The sequence below is a fragment of the Mus musculus genome, chromosome 1, assembly GCF_000001635.26.
Source record: "Mus musculus strain C57BL/6J chromosome 1, GRCm38.p6 C57BL/6J".
Classification (NCBI taxonomy): domain Eukaryota; kingdom Metazoa; phylum Chordata; class Mammalia; order Rodentia; family Muridae; genus Mus; species Mus musculus.
This window is the reverse complement of record NC_000067.6, coordinates 97,118,034-97,138,068: the sequence shown is the minus strand read 5'-3', so window position 1 is coordinate 97,138,068 and position 20,035 is coordinate 97,118,034. Positions and strand designations below refer to the sequence as shown.

General features: G+C 36.3%; 1 protein-coding gene across 2 annotated transcripts in view; it reads left to right on the top strand.

The window, feature by feature from the left end:
• The first annotated feature begins 9,729 nt into the window (after positions 1 to 9,729).
• Slco6c1 (solute carrier organic anion transporter family, member 6c1) overlaps positions 9,730 to 20,035 on the top strand; it is a 69,302-nt gene continuing 58,996 nt past the window's right edge. Inside the window, exons 1-4 of one of the 2 annotated variants that reach the window (XM_006529913.4) lie at positions 9,730 to 10,216; positions 12,217 to 12,477; positions 18,076 to 18,264; positions 19,434 to 19,530. In XM_006529913.4, the coding sequence (XP_006529976.1) occupies positions 9,895 to 10,216; positions 12,217 to 12,477; positions 18,076 to 18,264; positions 19,434 to 19,530 (869 nt within the window). In that variant the 5' untranslated portion in view covers positions 9,730 to 9,894. The remainder of the gene's footprint in view (positions 10,217 to 12,216; positions 12,478 to 18,075; positions 18,265 to 19,433; positions 19,531 to 20,035) is intronic. The other variant, NM_028942.4, reaches the window with a different exon arrangement.

Here is a 20,035-nt window from a genome sequence, read left to right as displayed (position 1 = left end):
CAAGAAATATTAGTAAGTCTTTTCCATTTATAGATTATGGCAACTGTTTTAAAAGATATCATCTCAAAGACATAGTTACCTGTGATAGGAAAGTAATATTACCATGAAAATTATAAGTAGTGAATGACTATAATGTATATTTGGAATCAGAAAGTTTAAGAAAAGAATGAGAAATTATTTAAAAAAATATACCTGGTAGCTTTTCCAAGAAGAGGGTCATGGTAGTAAAAAAAAATCTATCTGGCCACAGTGGAAAAAATCTAGACAGTACACTAAATTTTTCAATGTTTAATAACTAAAGAAATATGGAATTAACAGCCAAAAGAAGGGAGAATTTCATGAAAGTGACATGGACTACATTTCCCACAACAGATGGGAGCAAGAGGTGGAAAACAGCACTTTCACCCTAGAAGGACCTGTGAGAGAACAGACCATTCTGTTGTAGTCTTACAACGACTACCTGGAATGATTGCATAGAACAGAGTGCAAAGAAATACCAACAGAGATGCTTAATATAGCGAGGGCAATAATCAAAAAAATCAAACAGTAATGATATCCAGTGGGCAGCACTGGCTGGTTTTATTCAGAATTTTAGATTAGTAAAAACTAGAATTATGTATGGCCTGGTCAAGAAAGAGCAAAACGTTTGGAAGAGTGAAACATAAGTGTAGCCCACTAAGCACTTGCTAAGATCAGTGTGACTCTGTAGGAGTGGACAGTTTTGGATCAGAACAATGAAGAAAGGCATACAGGACATACCAGAACTCCTTAAAGATGGCCTTGGCCCCAGAAATGGACTTCCTGCTCAGAAAACTTTCTCACTTTGCTGCCAAGTGAGTACCACAACAGCCATGGCTCAGTCTTCATATCAGAACTCACATGGACAGCAGATCTTACTAAGTTGCCTTAGTTGTCTTTGGAAACAAAAGGCAAGTGTTATGGAGGTCCTTACAGCTTCAATAAAATTTTCACAGGAAGTCCTGTAGACCAGATCGAAATGTGGTTCAGGTTTTGAGCCTATACAGAATAGGCTTTCTGCAGCTATGGGAAGTTGAGTTTTGAAAGTGGACCTGCAAAGTGGACAATATACAACCAAAGTAGTAAAGAATATTCTTCTGCATCACATAAAGTTATAGATCATTTCAAAGGCAAGCCAAAATAAAAACTCTGGGTCCTAAAGGATTATCAACATCACATTTTTTTCAAGATGTCAGGTTTGGAGCTTTAAGACTCTATCTTCTGTGTTGGATTTCAACTTTTGTTCTAGCTTCAGTCCTCCTCTCCACTTCCTGACATCTTCCTTTGGACTACTGATGTATATCCTGTGCTTGTCACACTCCTAACTTGTAAACATGTAACTTTTTTAAATATCAGCTCTTATCTGAAAGTACTTTCTATGTGTCCCAGTTGAACCTGTGGATTTAGTATTTACAGTGATATAGCAGAGTCCTTGGCACTATGAGGATGGGATCATTATATTTTATATTAGGAGAAGGTCATAGATCCTGGAGGTCAGGGGTAGATTGCTACAGATTGGATATTGATGCATTGGAAGCTCAACTGTATTTTATTCATACACTGGTGACGAGTCTTATAAGAGGTAGGGTACAGTGAGATACTCATAGAGAATACCACAGATATGGATTTTACAAGTCATTGGCTTTGATTACTGCTCATGGTAGCAATAAGTCTAAGCTCCGGATTTTCTAACTTCTTATCTTACAATGTGGTAGTTATATGACAGACAGATCCCATATGTCAAGGACTATGATCTCATGCAGCAAAAAGATCTTTTTAGAATTGTAATCTTATTTGGAATTTAACACTCTTAGCCTATGGACTATGTAAACTTTATTATAAATTACCAAGATTCAACTATTTTTAGAGCAATTGAAGGTGTAATAACAATACACATAATATCTATAAGATTTATCTGTATTTTTGAAAGAGAATTTTTTTCCTTCTTTTTGGATAAGAATAGTATCTGTTTTGTAATGTCTTATGGTCATTATCCATTCATCAGTTGGTGAGATTACTGTGTATTGTTTTTGACATTTCTAGATGGTGACTAAAAACTCCTATAGCTTTTTTTCACTATCTCATATTCTCTTTGCTTTGTGTTTGCCTGACTGGTTAATATAAATGAGTTGCCTTTCAACTTACCAGATGTTTTCTGTGCATGTGTGAGCCAGCCACTGAAATTATGTTATTACCTCAGCCCCTATGTTGTTAGCTTCAAATTTCTAATTTGTTCTTATTATTTTCTGATTTTTAAAATTTTGCTAAACTTAAATTCTTTTCCATATTCCCTGGTTTTTTTGTTTTGTTTTGTTTTTTGTTTTTGTTTTTTTCAAGACAGGGTTTCTCTGTGTAGCCATGGATGTCCTGGAGCTCACTCTGTAGACCAAGCTGGTCTCAAACTGAGAAATCTGCCGGCCTCTGCCTCCCAAGTGCTGGGATTAAAGGCACGTACCACCACTGCCCAGCTCATAGCCTCTGTTTTTGATTGCATTTTCTTTTTTATGTTTATAGAGTAGATGTATCCCAGTGGAGTATACTCCAAAGTCTACACATCACTCACTAATATAAACATGCATACATACAACATTACTGTTTCAACAAGCTGATATCAATTCAATTAAATAACATTCACTTTTCATGTCTTTTATACACAAATATTTTATCAAACTTAAACATTCATCTTGTGTGGGGTTCATCATTCTTGAACTCTTAGATAAAATAGCTGAATTAGCATAATTCTTTTTTTCCTTCTATCTTACCAGATCTCTTATGTTTATTTGCATTTTCTTTAAAAGAAGCATTCAGTGATAACTCTAAATCATATCTGGACATATTCTCTCATACTTTTGAGATGTTTTCAATAAGTTAATATGGCATAATATAGTCTTATCTTACCAAAAATGAGAGAACTTTCGAGTTTAGTCTTTAGATATATAATAGTGTTTGATGATATTATTTACAACTGACCTTAGTTTGAATTTTATTTTTCTGAAGAGACACGGTGACCATTTAAACTCCTATAAAGAAAAACATTTTATTTTGCTGTCTTACATTTTCAGGATATTAGTTCATGATTATCAAGGTGGGAAGCATGGCAGCATGTAGGCAGAGATGATAATATAGATGGAGCTGAGCATTGTACCTCTTGATCCACATGCATAAAAAGGAATATCTGCCACACTGGTCATAGCTTAAGCATAGAAGACCTTAAAGCCCACATCTACAGTGTTACCTTTCTTCAAATAAGGCCAATTCCTATGGTCAAGCATTAAAATACATGAGTCTATGGTGACCATATCACTATATTTCAATTCCTAACCTCAATATGCTTGTAGTTGGAAATTAATGCAAATATGACTAGTTCAAATTTTTGAGTTCCTATAGCCTAACACAGTCTCAACACTGTTTAAAATCCAAAGTTACAAGTGTCTTCTGAGATTCACATAATCTCTTAGCAGTAATCCTTTGTAACATGAAAATCAAAAGGCAGATCACATACTTCCAACATGGCAGAGGATATACATTGCTGTTTTAAAAGGTAATGAACAGAACACAGTCAGGAAGGACCATAGCAAGGCAAAACAAAAGCAAAGAAAATACATGCACACACATACACACACACACACACACACACACACACACACACACACACACACACCACAAAATCAAAAAAGCAAACAAAACCCCAGCCTGGCAAACTCTGAACTCTGCATCTCTGCATCTGATGTCAAAGTGATATACAAATCTCCATCTCCTTTTGGCTTTATTTTATTTTTATTTTACACACATCTTTCTGTGGGGCTGAATTCTGTGGGACTTTATTGATTGCAACACACATCTTTCTGTGGGGCTGAATTCATTCTCCCGGTTTAGCCCTCTTTGGCAAGCATGTAATGGATCTGGCATCTCCAACATTTTGGAGTCCAGGGACACCTTTGACACAATCCTTATGTTAGCAACTTTTTTTAGTCACAGAGGAAGATTCCATAACCTCTTTCTTTTATTATTACTTCTAAAGACAGGTCAACATGTCCAAATATGCCAAATTCTGCTGTTTGCTGGAGCTGAAAAAGGGCCCCGTCATTCAATTCTATTTCTACCTGCTTTATGTATTTTTATTAGATATATTCTCTATTTACATTTCAAATGTTATCCCCTTTCCTAATTTCCCCTCCGGAATATCACCTATCTTCTCTCCCTTCCCGCTGGTCCCCAACCCACTCACTCCTATTCCTGGTCCTGGCAACCCCTATACTGGGGCCTAGAGCCTTCATAGGACCAAGAGCCTCTCCTCCCATTGATGACCAACTAGGCCATCCTCTGCTACATATATAGCTAGACACAAGTTCCCCCATGTGTTTTCTTTGATTGGTTGTATAGTTCCAAGGAGCTCTGGGGGTATTGGTTAGTTCATATTGATGTTCCTTCTATGGGGCTTCAGTCCCCTTAAGCTCCCTGGCTAATTCTCTGACTCCTTCATTGGGGACCTTGTGCTCTGTCCAATGGATAACTGTTAGCATCCACTTCTGTATTTGCCAGGCACTGGAAGAGCCTCACAGGAGATACCTATATCGGGCTTCTGTCAGCAGGCTCTTGTTAACATATGACTAGTGTCTGGGTTTGATGGTTGTTCATGGTATGGTTCCCCAAGTGGGAGAGTATCTGGATGGTAGTTCTTTCAAACTCTGCTCCAAACTTTGTCTCTGTAACTCCTTCCATGGGTATTTTGTTTCCCATTCTAAGAAGGAACAAAGTATCCACACTTTGGTCTTTCTTCTTTTGAGTTTCATGTGTTTTGCAAATTTTATCTTGGGTATTCTAAGTTTCTGGGCTAATAACCACTTGTCAGTGAGTGTATATCATTTGTGTTGTTTTGTGATTGGGTTACATCACTCAGGATGATATCCTCCAGATGCATCCATTTGCCTAATAATTTCATAAATTCATTGCTTTTGCTTGCTGAGTAGTACTCCATTGTGTAAAAGTACTAAATTTTCTATATCCAAAGTACTAAATTTTCTGTATCCATTCTTCTGTTGAGGGATATCTGGGTTCATTCCAGCTTCTGGCTATTATAAATAAGGCTGCTATGAACATAGTGGAACATGTGTCCTTATTATAAGTTGGAACATCTTCTGGGTATATGCCCAGTAGATGTATTGCTGGATGTTCTGGTAGTACTATTTCTAATTTTCTGATAAACCATCAAATTGATTTCCAGAGTAGATGTACAAGTTTTCACTCTCATCAGCAATGGAGGAGTGTTTCTCTTTCCCCACATCCTTGCCAGCATCTGCTGTGAACTGAATTTTTTATCTTAGCCATTCTGACTAGTGTGAGGTAGAATCTCAGGGTAGTTTTGATTTCCATTTTCCAATGATTAAGGATTTTGAACATGTTTTTCAGGTGCTTCTCAGCCATTCGATATTCCTTAGTTGAGACTTCTTTCTTTAGCTCTGTACTCCATTTTAAAATAGGGTTATTTGATTTTCTGGAGTTCATCTTCTTGAGTTCTTTGCATATATTGGATGTTAGTCCCCTATCTGATTTAGGATTGGTAAAGATCCTTTCCCAATCTGTTGGTGGCCTTTTTGTCATATTAACAGTATCTTTTGCCTTACAGAAACTTTGCAATTTTATGAGGTCCCATTTTTTGATTCTCTATCTTACAGCACAAGCCATTGCTGTTCTCTTCAGGAATGTTGCCCCTGTCCCCATCTCTTCGAGGCTTTTTCCCACTTTCTTCTCTATAAGTTTCAATGTCTCTGGTTTTATGTGGACTTCCTTGATCCACTTAGACTTGACCTTAGCACAAGAAAATAAGAATGGATCAATTCTCATTCTTCTGCATGCTAACTGCCAGTTGTGCCAGCACCATTTGTTGAAAATGCTGTCTTTTTCAACTGTATGGTTTTAGCTTTTTTTTTTTTTGTCAAAGATCAAGTGACCATAGGTGTGTGGGTTAATTTCTGGGTCTTTGAATCTATTCCATTGGTCTACCTGTCTATCACTGTGACACAACCATGCAGTTTTTAATTACAATTGCTCTGTAGTACAGCTTGAGGTCAGGCATGGTGATTCCACCAGAGGTTCTTTTATCATTGAGAAGGGTTTTTGCTATCCTAGGTTTTTTTGTTATTCCAGATGAATTTACAAATTTCCCATTCTAATTAGCTGAAGAATTGAGTTGGAATTTTAATGAGGATTGCATTCAATCTGCAAATTGTTTTCGGCAAGACAGCTATTTTTACTATATTGATCCTGCCAATCCATGAGCATGGGAGATCTTTCCCTCTTCTGAGATCTTCTTTGATATTTTTCTTCAGAGACTTGAAGTTCTTATCATACAGATCTTTCACATCTTTAGTTAGAGTTACACCAAAGTATTTTATATTATTTGTGACTATTGTGAAGGGTGTTGTTTCCCTAATTTATTTCACAGCCTGTTTATCCTTTTTGTAGAGAAATGTCACTGATTTGTTTGAGTTAATTTTATATTTAGCTACTGCACTGAAGCTGTTTATCAGGTATAGGAGTTTTGGTGGAATTTTTAGCATCACATATATATACAATCATAGCACTTCAAAGGATAATAAAGGGAAAACACCAATACAAGGAAAGAAATTACACCCTAAAAAAAGCAAGAAAGTTATCCTTCAACAAACATAAAAGAAGACAGCTGCAAGAATTCCTGATATCAATGGACTCAATTCACAAATAAAAAGACATAGACTAACAGACTGGCTTCATAAATAGGACCCAACTTTTTGCTGCTTATAAGAAACCCACGTCAGGGAAAAAGATAGATACTACCTCAGAATGAAAGGATGGAAAACAATTTTCCAAGCAAATGGCCTGAAGAAACAAGCTGGAGTAGCCATTCTAATATTGAATAAAATTGACTTCTAACCCAACGTTATCAAAAAAGACAAGGAGGGGCACTTCATACTCATCAAAGGTAAAATCTATGAAGATGAACTCTCAATTCTGAACATCTATGCTCCAAGTACAAGGGCAGCCACACTCATTAATGAAACTTTAGTAAAGCTCAAAGCACACATTGCACCTCACACAATAATAATGGGAGACTTCAACACCCCACTCTAACTAATGGACAGAACCTGGAAACAGAAACTAAACAGAGACACATGGACACTAACAGAAGTTATGAAACAAATGGATTTATTAAATATCTCCAGAACATTTTATTCTAAAATAAAAGAATATACGTTTTTCTCAGCACCACATGGTACTTCCTCCAAATTGACCATATAATTGGTCACAAAAGAGGCCTCCACAGATACAAAAATATTGAAATTGTCCCATGCATCCTATCAGATCACTAAGGACTAATGCTGTTATTCAATAACAGCATAAATAATAGAAACCCAACATTCACATGGAAACTGAACAACACTCTACTCAATGATTCCTTGGTCAAAGATGAAATAAAGAAAGAAATGAAAGACTTTTTAGAGTTTAATGAAAATGAAGCCACAACACACCCAAACTTATGGGAAACAATCAAGGCAGTCATAAGAGGAAAACTCATAGCCCTGAGTGCCTTGAAAATGAAACTAGAGAGTGCATACACTAACAGACTGATAGCATACCTATAAGCTCTAGAACTAATGGAAGCAAATTCACCCAAGAGGAGTAGATGGCAGGAAATAATCAAACTCAGGGCTGAAATCAACCAAGTTGTAACAAAAAGAAATACTCAAAGAATCAATCAAAAGGAGGAGCTGATTCTTTGAGAAAATCTACAAGATAGATAAACCCTTAGCCAGACTAACTAGAGGGAACAGGGACAGTATTCTAATTAACAAAATCAGAAAAAAAAAAAAAGGAGACATAGCAACAGAACCTGAGGAAATCCAAAACATCATCAGATCTTACAACAAAAGGCTATACTCAACAAAACTGGAAAACCTGGATGAAATGGATAAATTCTAGATGAATACCAGGTACTAAAGTTAAATCAGGATCAGATTAATGACCTAAACAGTCCCATATCCCCGAAAGAAATAGAAGCAGTCATTAATAGTCTCCCAACCAAAAAGCCCACGACCAGATGGGTTTAGTGTGGAGTTCTATCAGACCTTTAAAGAAGATCTAATTCCAATTCTCCTCAAACTATTCCACAAAATAGGAACAGAAAGTATTCTACCCAGTTCATTCTATTGATACCTAAACCACACAAACACCCAACAAAGAAAGAGAACTTCAGACCAGTTTCCCTTATGAATATCGATGAAAAAATACTCAATAAAATTATCACTAACTGAATCTAAGAACACATCAAAACAATCATCCATCATGATCAAGTAGGCTTCATTCCAGGAATGCAGGGATGGTTTGTATATGGAAATCCATCAATGTAATCCACTATATAAACAAACTCAAATAAAAAAAAACCCACATGATATTCTCGTTAGATGCTGAGAAAGCATTTGACAAAATCCAACACCGATTCATGATAAAAGTCTTGGAAAGATCAGAAATTCAAGGCCCATACCTAAACATAATAAAAGCAATATACATCAAACCAGTAGCCAACATCAAACTAAATGGAGAGAAGCTGAAGCAATCCCACTAAAATCAGCTACTACACAAGGCTCCCCACTTTTCCCTACTTATGCAACATAGTACTTGAAGTCCTAGCCAGAGCAATTAGACAACAAAAGGAGATCAAGAGGATACTAATTGGAAAGGAAGAAGTCACAATATCACTATTTGTAGATGACATGATCATATATATATATATATATATATATATATATATATATATATATATAATCCTAAAAATTCCACCAGAGAACTCCTAAACCTGATAAACAGCTCAGTGAAGTAGCTGGATACAAAATTAATTCAAACAAATCAGTGACCTTTCTCTATACAAAGAATAAACAGGCTGAAAAGAAATTAGGGAAACAACACCCTTCTCAATAGTCACACATAATATAAAATACCTTAGGGTAAAGCTTTTCATTCAAGGCCATTGCTTGCTTGCTTTATTTATTTATTTATTTATTTATTTATTTGGTCCTATTTCATTCTGACTCTTTCTTGTTCTTCTAGTTCTTCCATCAGGGTGTATAGGCTTAAATTGTCTCATGTTTTCTGATATTTACTTGCTTCCTTCCTTACTCTTACTTATTACCGTAGACACTAAATGAATTTTATCAAATGAGATTATCCAGCCGTAGAGACACTACAATAAGAAAAGCGTGGCAACACTGATGATCGGTTATCAGCTCTTTGCTTACATGTTTATTTTTCCCTGCTTCTTTTACAAATATTATTTATTTGATATTTTGTTCAATGTTGTGTGATAATATACTCCTTCTCTCTCTTCTTTCCCTTCTCCCTTCTTTTCTTCTCTGTGACACAGAGAAGAAGGAATCTAGGCTTGTTTCCTTACTTATTTATTACTTAAGTGAATTTGTATTTAGTGAGATTTTCCAGTTGCAGAGACACCACACTGAATGAAGCCTGGAGATAGTGATGGTTGGTTTCTGGCGCTTTGTGTACAAATTTATTTTTCCCGTTCCTTTTTCAAATAGTTTTATTAGTTGTTTGAACTTTTTGATCAACATGATTTAATCATATTCATCTCCTCTCTCCTCTTCCCCATCTCCTGTCTTCCCTTCCTCTTCTTTCCTTCTCTGTTACAAAGAAGATGGAATCCAGACTTGGAACTTCTGCCGCATCATTCTGTAGGGACGTTGGTTTCCTGTACTTGAAATAACGTTTCCTGCAGAGGTTAGAGTGGCAGCTCTCTTACGGACAGTGTTAGTCACCTGAGACCAGGGAGTACACAGGTGCCTCAAAACATACCTGCAGTGTCCACAGAGCTGCTTCAGATAAGCCATGGCCCATGTCCGCAATAAAAAGTCAGATGACAAAAAGGCTATGGTGGTAGCGAAGGAAGATACAAACAAAAGTGAATCTGAGGGAGTCACGAAATTACAAACGTATCTGAAAACAATACCAATTGCCAAGAAGAAGTTCGCAAAGCTCCCAAAAAGGAAGAAGTCTCCTACAAGTGCCGAACTGTTGTTAATAGATCCAAGATACAGTGCTTCCAAGGAGGGGCCACTTGGTTTGGGCCCTATAGTTTTGCCTTTTGTACAGCGTTTCAACAACATTGATGGCTTTATGACTTTATATGTTGCAGCAGTCTTAATTCATGGTAAGTTTGGAGAAACAGGGTTGTTCGGGTGAGAAGAGTCACTGAGGTAGTCATGAGGCTGACGCACTGTGGGGAGGAGACAGTGGAAGTAGACATATTTTCCCGAACATGTCGAAAACCAATTAACCCAATGCTCTGCCCTTGTCTTCAGTCTTTGGCTCCCCGCGTGTCAGGGTGCATTGCATATTGTGGATTATAGCCTCCTAACAGATGGGAAAGTGGTGTTGAATTAGCGCATGTTGTTTAATGATCAACTTAAGTTCTGGTCGATTCTTTTGGAGATTAAGATAAAGTTGAAAACAGTATTGCCATCACGATTTCTGCTCACAAGTTGGAAACACTCTCAGCTAACCAGGTTTCTACCCGGAGTTTGTTTTCTCATTTTTGAACTGAGGGGTTATGAAGCTTCAAGTGGTTCAGATCGCAGAAAGAAACACATGACTGCTGTTATCCACATGTTGTTTTCTCCTTTCTCTTCCTTCTCCTTCTCTTCTATTATTTTAGTTATATATTTTTACTAATAATTTTTGTACTAACTTGGAAACTACATTTGCACTCTAGCTTCCTGCCAGCTCTCACACTTAGCCATTGTCAGTGAGAGGCTGGGGCAGTAGGTACAAAAAGTATAGGCAGAATCTTCTGTGGTCTTCTGATTTGGGTATTGATTTTGGCAGCAGGAGCAACACTCAGTGATTGAGGTTCTTGTTGGTAAATTAGAGAATAGATATTCTTTTCTTTTCTTTTTTTATTAATTGCGTATTTTCTTCATTTACATTTCCAATGCTACCCCATAAGTCCCCCAAGCCCTCCTCCCCACTCCCCTTCCCCCCACTCCCACTTCTTGGCCCTGTACTGAGGCATATAAAGTTTGCAAGTGCAATGGGCCTCTCTTTCCACTGATGGCCGACCAGGCCATCTTCTGATACATATGCAGCTAGAGACACAAAATCTGGGGGTACTGGTTAGTTCATATTGTTGTTCCACCTATAGGGTTGCAGACCCCTTTAGCGCCTTGGGTACTTTCTCTAGCTCCTCCATCGGGGGCTCTGTGATCCATCCAATAGCTGACTGTGAGCACCCACTTCTGTGTTTGCTAGGCCCCGGCATGGCCTTGCAAGAGATAGCTATATCAGGGTCCTTTCAGCAATCAGCATCAATCATGACTACGTCAGCAGCACTGTGCTCCTGGGTCTGGCCCTGGGGCCTTAGACCAGCGGGGATCAGTTGGTCCTCAGAGCTTTAGGAGCTTTAGGAAGAGCAGTATGGATTCCTGCATCCCTGCAATCCAATGAGTGTTTGGGTAATTGGGCAACAGCAGCTATGGTGGCTTCAGCAATGACATGAGACCCTGCCACTTTGCAGACACACCATGAGTTTGAATTTTAACCTTTTTCTATTTTCAGTCCAAGAAATGTAATTCTTTTGGTAGCTATTCCTTGTATCATGTTATTTTTCCCTTAATATGATTTTTTTCTTCTTTACATGATGCATGGTGATTGTACACAGATAATTCTACCATGTACTTCATGTTCCTAAAAACAATTTACATGAAATGTATACATAATTTTTTTTAAGATTGAAAATGTAGAGAAAGGTCAAGCTTCAGGCACAGCATCCTAGTTATCGAAAAAGGCTATATTTGGAAATCAAAGCTGGGTTCACCTGCCCTTACAGTTTCAATTTAGTGAAAATAGGTAAACATCCATCATATTATTTATTACTTCTTTAAAATTGGTACATGGTACATTTAAAAGAATGAAAAGAGGGTTCAAATGTAGTTGATCTCTATGACTACTAATACAGGTACTTAAAATAGTTTCTTATATTGAGGTAAAAATATTTCATTCAAGTTATTTTATTTCGTTAGTTTACTGGTTTTAATGTTCATAACATCAGAAAATAAACTTGAATAAGATTAAAGTTTTCTGTGATTGTAATAGTGATCTGTTTTGTATATTAATATTAATCTTATTGACTTTGTCTTTCTTTTATCTTCCTAGGTGCTTTATTTGCTGTTGTTGATATGACTTTAAACATATATCAAGTTCAATTTTCTCTGACGAGGACAGAGTGGTATTTGATGGATTTCAGTGATTATATTGCGTCTTTTGTCGTAGCAATAATTATAGCACACTTTGGAAGTAAAGGGAACAGGACAAGATGGATTGCAGCTTCCTGCATTTTAATGGGACTTGAATCGATGTTATTTGCTTTTCCTTTCTTTACATATGAAATTATAATACCGGGAAGACAAAGCATAGGTGAGATACTGTTTTCCAATATATTATCATGCACTAAATCAATATTTATTTAACTAATTGGTTCAAGGAATTGAGAATAGATAGTGGGGTATATCTGTGTATCCTTTCTTCTGTAAGTATTTATATAACAACACTTAGTAACTACCTGTAGCTCTCTGTTTCATCTCTCAGACAAGATGATTCAAAGAAGTAATATTGTGGGATAATGAATAAAATTATTTCTTTCATACAATTTTATGGATGTTACAAATCTCTAGAGAAGTCTGGAAAGTCATTTTATTTTCTACCAGATACTTTAGTCATTCTGTTTGTTTTATTCATAGCACAGACCCATAAAAGTTCAAATACATGAATAAGCCTACATATAATGAAGGTGTAAATAGAAAATTAATCCTTTTAAAAAGCTGTATGATACTCATTGACTAACATTTGAATCTACAAAGATAGTAGCGTTGTGACATTGTTCAGTGTTGATTCCACAATTTTTCATTATTCCTACTAAATAAGATCTACTTGAAATGTCTTTGGAGTATACTTCTTACACTATTGTTCCAGAGCCTTCCTTATCGTGGACAGGCTTTGTATATATGATAAAGTGGGTTTTAACAAGACATGATAAGTAAGCAAAATGTATATGTATGTAAATGAATGTTTTTGAAGTTTAAAATGTATGGTATATTTGTAACATTTACACAACATAAAGTTTAAAAGTAGTTAATATGAAGCATGAATATTTTAATATTAAAATAGTTACAGAGTATATGATGTGCAGAAATGTAAGAAGTTTATATTATACATGTTTTAATGTCATATTTATAGATCTGATATTTGCTTCAATGAGAAGTTGACTAGTGAAAAGAATGAAAAGCATTTCCTTACTTTGTTCTCTTAACAGTATTCTGATCAGAAATACTAGAATCATCAGGAACTTGTCTTATAAATATTAAGCATTCTAGGCAGTAATTAAGACCATGTACTACCTTTGCAGAGGACCTGATTCATTTCAAACATGTGTAATAGGTAACCAGAAACCACACATAAGCACACCTCTAGGGGATCTGATATACTCTACAGTTCTCTAATGGCACTGGCTTTTTCTCACACACACACACACACACACACACACACAGAGAGAGAGAGAGAGAGAGAGAGAGAGAGAGAGAGAGAGAGAGAGAGAGAGAGAGAGAGAAGAGAGAGAGAAGCACAATTTAAAAAAAAAACGAATCTTGAAAAGGTTGTTATCAGCACTGAGGAGTCATAGCAGTAAATATTTTTTCTTACTGTTGAATCCTGTTCATATCATCTATGCTTTATACATTTGGTTCTAAATGGGATTATGTGTATAAATCCTTTTGACTATACATTCATTTCAGCTTATACAAACAAAACCTCACCCCATGTCTTATCCTCCTAACCAGTCTCATATTGGTCCCTCTTTTCCAATCCTGTGTAGTTCCTCACAGTCACCCTCAAATTAATTGCTGCTTTTTATTTATAATGGTTAAATTGTAATTGAGGAAAAAGGAGGGTGTTTATATGCCATAAAATATTAAATGTTTTTTTGTATTGGTTTGAGTGTTTTGCATGTATGTATGTATGCATAGACAGCATATACATGCTGATTTCTGCCTAGGCCAGAGAGTTTGTCAGATTCCCTTGAACTGGAGGTACTGATGGGTTTGAGCTGGCATTTATGTGCTGGAAACAGAATGCTGGTTCTCTGGAAGAACACCCAGATTTTTGAATTGCTGAGGACCCCTTCAGCTCCAAGTCCTTTTCATTCTTTTTGTCACTTGTTGAAATCTTGTTTTTCTACAAGAGTGTATGAAAGACCACTTCATGTTTTTTTCATTTGATACACATTGCTGTGGCTAACTTCAACATGACTTTTACCTAAAATGTTACAATAGTTATTTCTGTCAATCCAGTAACATAGCTCATGTTATTTAATGTAATTAAACTTTACTTATTGTGAAATTAGAGCTTGAATTAGTATTTCTAATATTGGACACACCCAACTTCTTGATGGTTTCACTTTTGGGGTTTATGTTGCTGATAGTTTACATTATTTGTAATCTTCAATATACTCAAGGAAGAATTTTTTATTATTTTGTCTCAAAAATTGTAGTCAGTGGTAATCTGAGAAGTGTGATCCTTAGGAGTAGATAGACTAGTAAGTTAACTGACTAGAATAAGGCAGAGGTAAATGGCCTCATGGGGTGGGGGGTGGTTACATTTTTGACTCTCATTACCTGAAGGACCTTCTTGAGTCTATTCACCATGGAGTTAAACTGGATTTTGAATGGCACAGATTTCATCAGTTCTAAAAGTATAGCCAGAGATCATGGAAAAGTGATAATTTGACTAAAGTTGTAATTTTCTGAGAGTTTGCATGTTGCAAGAGAGAAAATTTTAAAGAAGTGTTAATGGTAATTACAGAAGAAAAAAAAACATATGCAGGGCCACTGAGATAGTTAACAGGAACATTCTCACAGGAGTTTTAAAGGATTATTTGGACCACATACTAAAAGACATTAGATGGAAAGATGAGAAGAATAAGAATTAAGAAAGAGTGACTGTTACAGGTGCAGCCATAAATGGGTCCTACAAAGATCACAGAACATAGCAGAAGAAAAGGCAGAAGAAGGAAAGAGCTTGATGGGGCAGAGGGTGTGAGAAGTTGTGTGAAACATTGAACTTAGGCATGAAGAGGTCATTATAGTCTTGAATTCATAGCAGCAGGGAGTGTGTGCACATCAGTTACCCAAGATAGCATCTGTGAACAACCTATCATGGGGAGAAAATTAGCTCACTATGCATTCCTGTAGATGTACATGTAGCTAGGTGTTTCTCTAAGAGAGAGAGAGAGGGGGGAGAGAGAGAGAGAGAGAGAGAGAGAGAGAGAGAGAGAGAGAGAGAGAGAGAGAGAGGAGGAGGGGGAGGAGGGGGAGGGGGAGGAGGGGGAGGGGGAGGAGGGGGAGGAGGAGGAGAGGGAGGGGGAGGAGGAGGAGGGGGAGGAGGAGGGGGAGGAGGAGGAGGAGGAAGAAGAAAAAAAGTAGTGTCCCTGGCAAGGTACATATGGCCCACATTCCTACAAATGACCCTTGTCCTTTTATCCAGCAAACACTTCTAATGCAGATTATTAAGTCATTAAAAAAATAAGACTGTGAACATAGTAAAGGGTTCCAGTTGCAAATTGGAAGCCAGTCAGTGGGAGTCTGAGGCAAACAGAGAGAGTAAAGATATGTAATCAATTGGAATACATTATACATATATGAAAATGTCATAAAAACCCATTGAACACAGTATGTATTATTTAAAAAAAACAAAAAAAGAGTAATATGTTGAGATAAATCACAATTTTAGGGCATGTTCCCATTTCCACTGAGTTATATGTTGTTCCACAGAAACTACAGCAAATACCATTTAGTTGGTGTTATAGGTTGTACTTTTATTTTATTAGTTCCTACATAGCATTTTATGAGCATTTAAATTTCAACCAAGGTGGTCATAATAGCTATGGTTTAGCATGAACTGCTTAGTTCTGCCAATCTATGAGCAAGTATAAATACACAAGCCCCATAACCATGTGAGTCAGAAGATTAAGAAATAGCCTGTGATCCAAAGGATTTTAAGATCAAATGGGAGCATGACCAAACAGTAACTAATCTTTATAATTTAATATCCCATGTACATTTAGTTGTATTCTTGCTATGAAAAAATGTAAGACACAAAAAACGTAAAGTAGGAAAGATGTGGGTGTTTGTTTGTTTATTTGTTTGTTTGTGTTTTGAGACAGGGTTTCTCTGTATAGTCCTGGCTGTCCTGGAACTCAATTTGTAAACCAGGCTGGCCTCAAACTCAGAAATCCACCTGCCTTTGTCTCCCAAGTGCTAGGATTAAAGGCATGCACCACCATTACCCGGTGAAAGATGTGTGTTTTTATTTTAATATTACATATTTATTTCATTTACATTTCCAATGCTATCCCAAAAGTCTCCCACCCACTCCCCACCCACCCACCCACTGCCACTTCTTGCCCCTGGCATTCCCCTGTACTGAGCATATAAAGTTTGCACAACCAATGGGCCTCTCTTTCCACTGATGTCCGACTAGGCCATCTTCTGATACATATGAAGCTAGAGACATGAGCTTCGGGGGGTACTGGTTGGTTCATATTGTTGTTCCACCTATAGGGTTGCAGATCCCCCCAGTTCCTTGGGTACTTTCTCTAACTCCTCTAATGGGGGCCCTGTGATCCATCCAATAGCTGACTATGAGCATTCACTTCTGTGTTTGCTAGGCGCCGGCATAGTCTCACAAGAGACAGCTATATCAGGTTCATTTCAGCAAAATCTTGCTGGTGTATGCTGATTATGGGATGGATCTCCGGGTATGGCAGTCTCTAGATGGTCCATCCTTTCGTCTCAGCTCCATACTTTGTCTCTGTAACTCCTTCCATGGGTGTTTTGTTCCCAATTATATGAAGGGGCAAAGTATCCACACTTTGGTCTTTGTTCTTCTTGAGTTTCATGTGTTTCACAAATTGTATCTTATATCTTGGGTGTTCTAAATTTCTGGGCTAATATCCACTTATCAGTGAGTATATATCGTGTGAGTTCTTTTGTGATTGGGTTACCTCACTCAGGATAATGCCCTCCAGGTCCATCCATTTGCCTAGGAATTTCATAAATTCATTCTTTTTAATAGCTGAGTAGTACTCCATTGTGTAAATGTACCACATTTTCTGTATCCATTCCTCTGCTGAGGGGCATCTGGGTTCTTTCCAGCTTCTGGCTATTATAAATAAGGCTGCTATGAACATAGTGTTTTTAAATCCCATTTTCAAAGTGGTACTTCCAAGGTTGCTAGTCTTCATTGACTCTGAGTCCATGGCCAGGCATAAAACTGGGAGTGGGCAAAAAGTCTGTTTACCTCCTGGTGGAAACAAAGCAAAATGAAGACAAGATGGAGCTGGGATAAGATGTAACTTTCAGAAACCTGGAGTGCTCTCTCTCTCTCTCTCTCTCTCTCTCTCTCTCTCTCTCTCTCTCTCATATCTCATACTTCTAGGAATTCTCCAAATAATATCAACAGGGAATTAAGTACTGAACACATGAGACTTTAGAGAGGTATTTTATAAACTAATCACAATAGTATAGCATAGAAACTCAAAGGTCTAAAATAGACAATTGTTTAGTCAAAGTAGTAGTGTACATGTAATTTAAAGATTGCTAAAGAAAGTACCAGGATATAAGACTCAGAAGACAAATGTCAGAACAACAGGATACAAAGTATTGGAAAATGGGTGGAATATGTATTGTGTATGTGTAAATGTGCATATATATAAGAATATCTGTGTACATGTAATCCTGTGCAGCTAAATAACCACACCATTTCATAATATGTGCATTTCTTTTTGTATTTCTGACCATTTTCTTTTACTGTGCTATTTCTATTTAGAGCAATATGAGGAATTGATTCTATGACTATACTCAATCTAACAATGAGAAAAACATGTGCTGGTAGCAATAGAAAATTAACTGTACATTTAATTTTGAACTCAATTCAGTAAAATATATTTTTATCTTTCAAAAGAGTTGTGCATGGAAGAAAATGAAAAGAGAAATATAATTTGTGGAAACTCAGTTCCGAACAGATCAAAATGTATCTATTTCCACATCGCTGGGCAGTGTATCCATGGCATAGCAGGGATGCCAATTTATATCCTTGGCATAACCTTCATTTTTGACCACATTCCCACAAGTTCATGCGGCTTCTATTTAGGCAAGTTATTTGTTTTAAATTATAAGGCCCATTTTTAATAATTATCAGATTTCTGTGTGTTTTAACTGATAGATAAGTACTGTTGGCCCTGTGATAACACTGTGTACTGAGTAGTGAGGACTTATTTGCAAATCACATTGATATTTCTAATTATGAAATTTGAAACAGTAAAGCATTTAAATGTCACTGAAAAGTTTTACAGGAATAGAGAGTATATGTATGTTTTAAGTTTCAAAATTTTCTGTCTGTCTCGGTTTCTCTTTCCCCAAGAGAGTGTGGAGTTTTATGGAGAATCAAGGAAAGTGTAGAGAGTGGAGTAAAGTGGGGGGAGAAGGAGATAGCTGCACATGGTATCATCTCTTCCATTTACAATGTCTTATGTAAACTGTGTCATACCTAAATAAGCATTTATTCACTCACAAATAACCTATCTGGTAACCAGTCATAAATTATGGTCCTGGTAGGTCAGAATTAAGAAGTATTTTCACAGAGATATCAGATCTCATTTTTAAAAATATAAACTTATTTTATACTTACTCTGAAAATGTCTATAATGACATACTAAAGTAATATATTTATTCATGCTCATTTTGAATAAATATATTTATGATACATTAAATTAATAAATTAAATTAGATATAATTATGTTCGTAATTTTAATTAAATTATATGAATATCCAATACTTCATTAGATAAGAAGATATGCCACCCAGTTGTACTGTTAGACAGTATTCTAGATGGATCTCTGTCGTCTTAGGTATGATTAACATTCACAATCATTAGACACTGAGTAAAGCTGTTAACTTTTGAGATAAAAACAGGCCTCAGCTCAAGCAATGTAGAGTCCTAACAAGGCAGACTGACTGTTCCCAACCCAGCAGCAATTGTGGCTCATGTCTAGCTTCAACACTAAGACTATCATTAATTCCCATATGAACTCCTCACCAGCTTCCTGTCTTATGTATTTGAAATTTGTTAGACTAAATTCTGGAAGTATTTACAATTACCTCTCTTCTACTTTTTTACACTGACTCTTGTTCCTTTCTTTTCCTATCCATCTTTCCTCTGTCAAGTACTATAGAACAGCATGAAAAACTTTCAGATATCACTTGTATTTTATATTATCAAATCTGATTTTGAATTTCTTTGGTGCTCTGTTCATTTTCAAGCTATTGGACATTCTGCATATCTGATAGGATACCTTCTGGGTATGGTAGGAGGACTGCAGAATTTTCAGCCTCCACCCAAAGAAAAAACAGTCGAAATGTAAGTCATACTATTTGCTTTTGTATTTAATTCACATTGTATAAAATACTTGTTAAATAGTTACAGTGGTGCATAAATAATACACAGAAAATAGGGCAAATGTAGCTGATATATACATATATGAAAACATAGGTACATTTATACTGTGAATTTGAATTTTTACTGTTTGAAGTACAATCAATATTATTAATTAAAAGTGTTAACTTTATATTTTGTTGTTAAAAATACAAAATGCTCATTCAAAACACTACAATAACAGTAATGTGTATGATATATAGAAGGTTTTATCTTGGTTATTATTTAATTAAAAGATTTTTTCGTAGAATATATTCTGTTCATATTCTTCCCTTCTACCAAACTCCTCCAAGCTACCTTCCTACTCACATGATGTTGTATACCTAGGGACAATATGTTTTCTACAGCAGAATGTCACTACATGTAATAACAACACTTCATAGTAGGTCCCATGGCCAGTTGTTGCCCAAAGAAAAATAAACTCAATTTA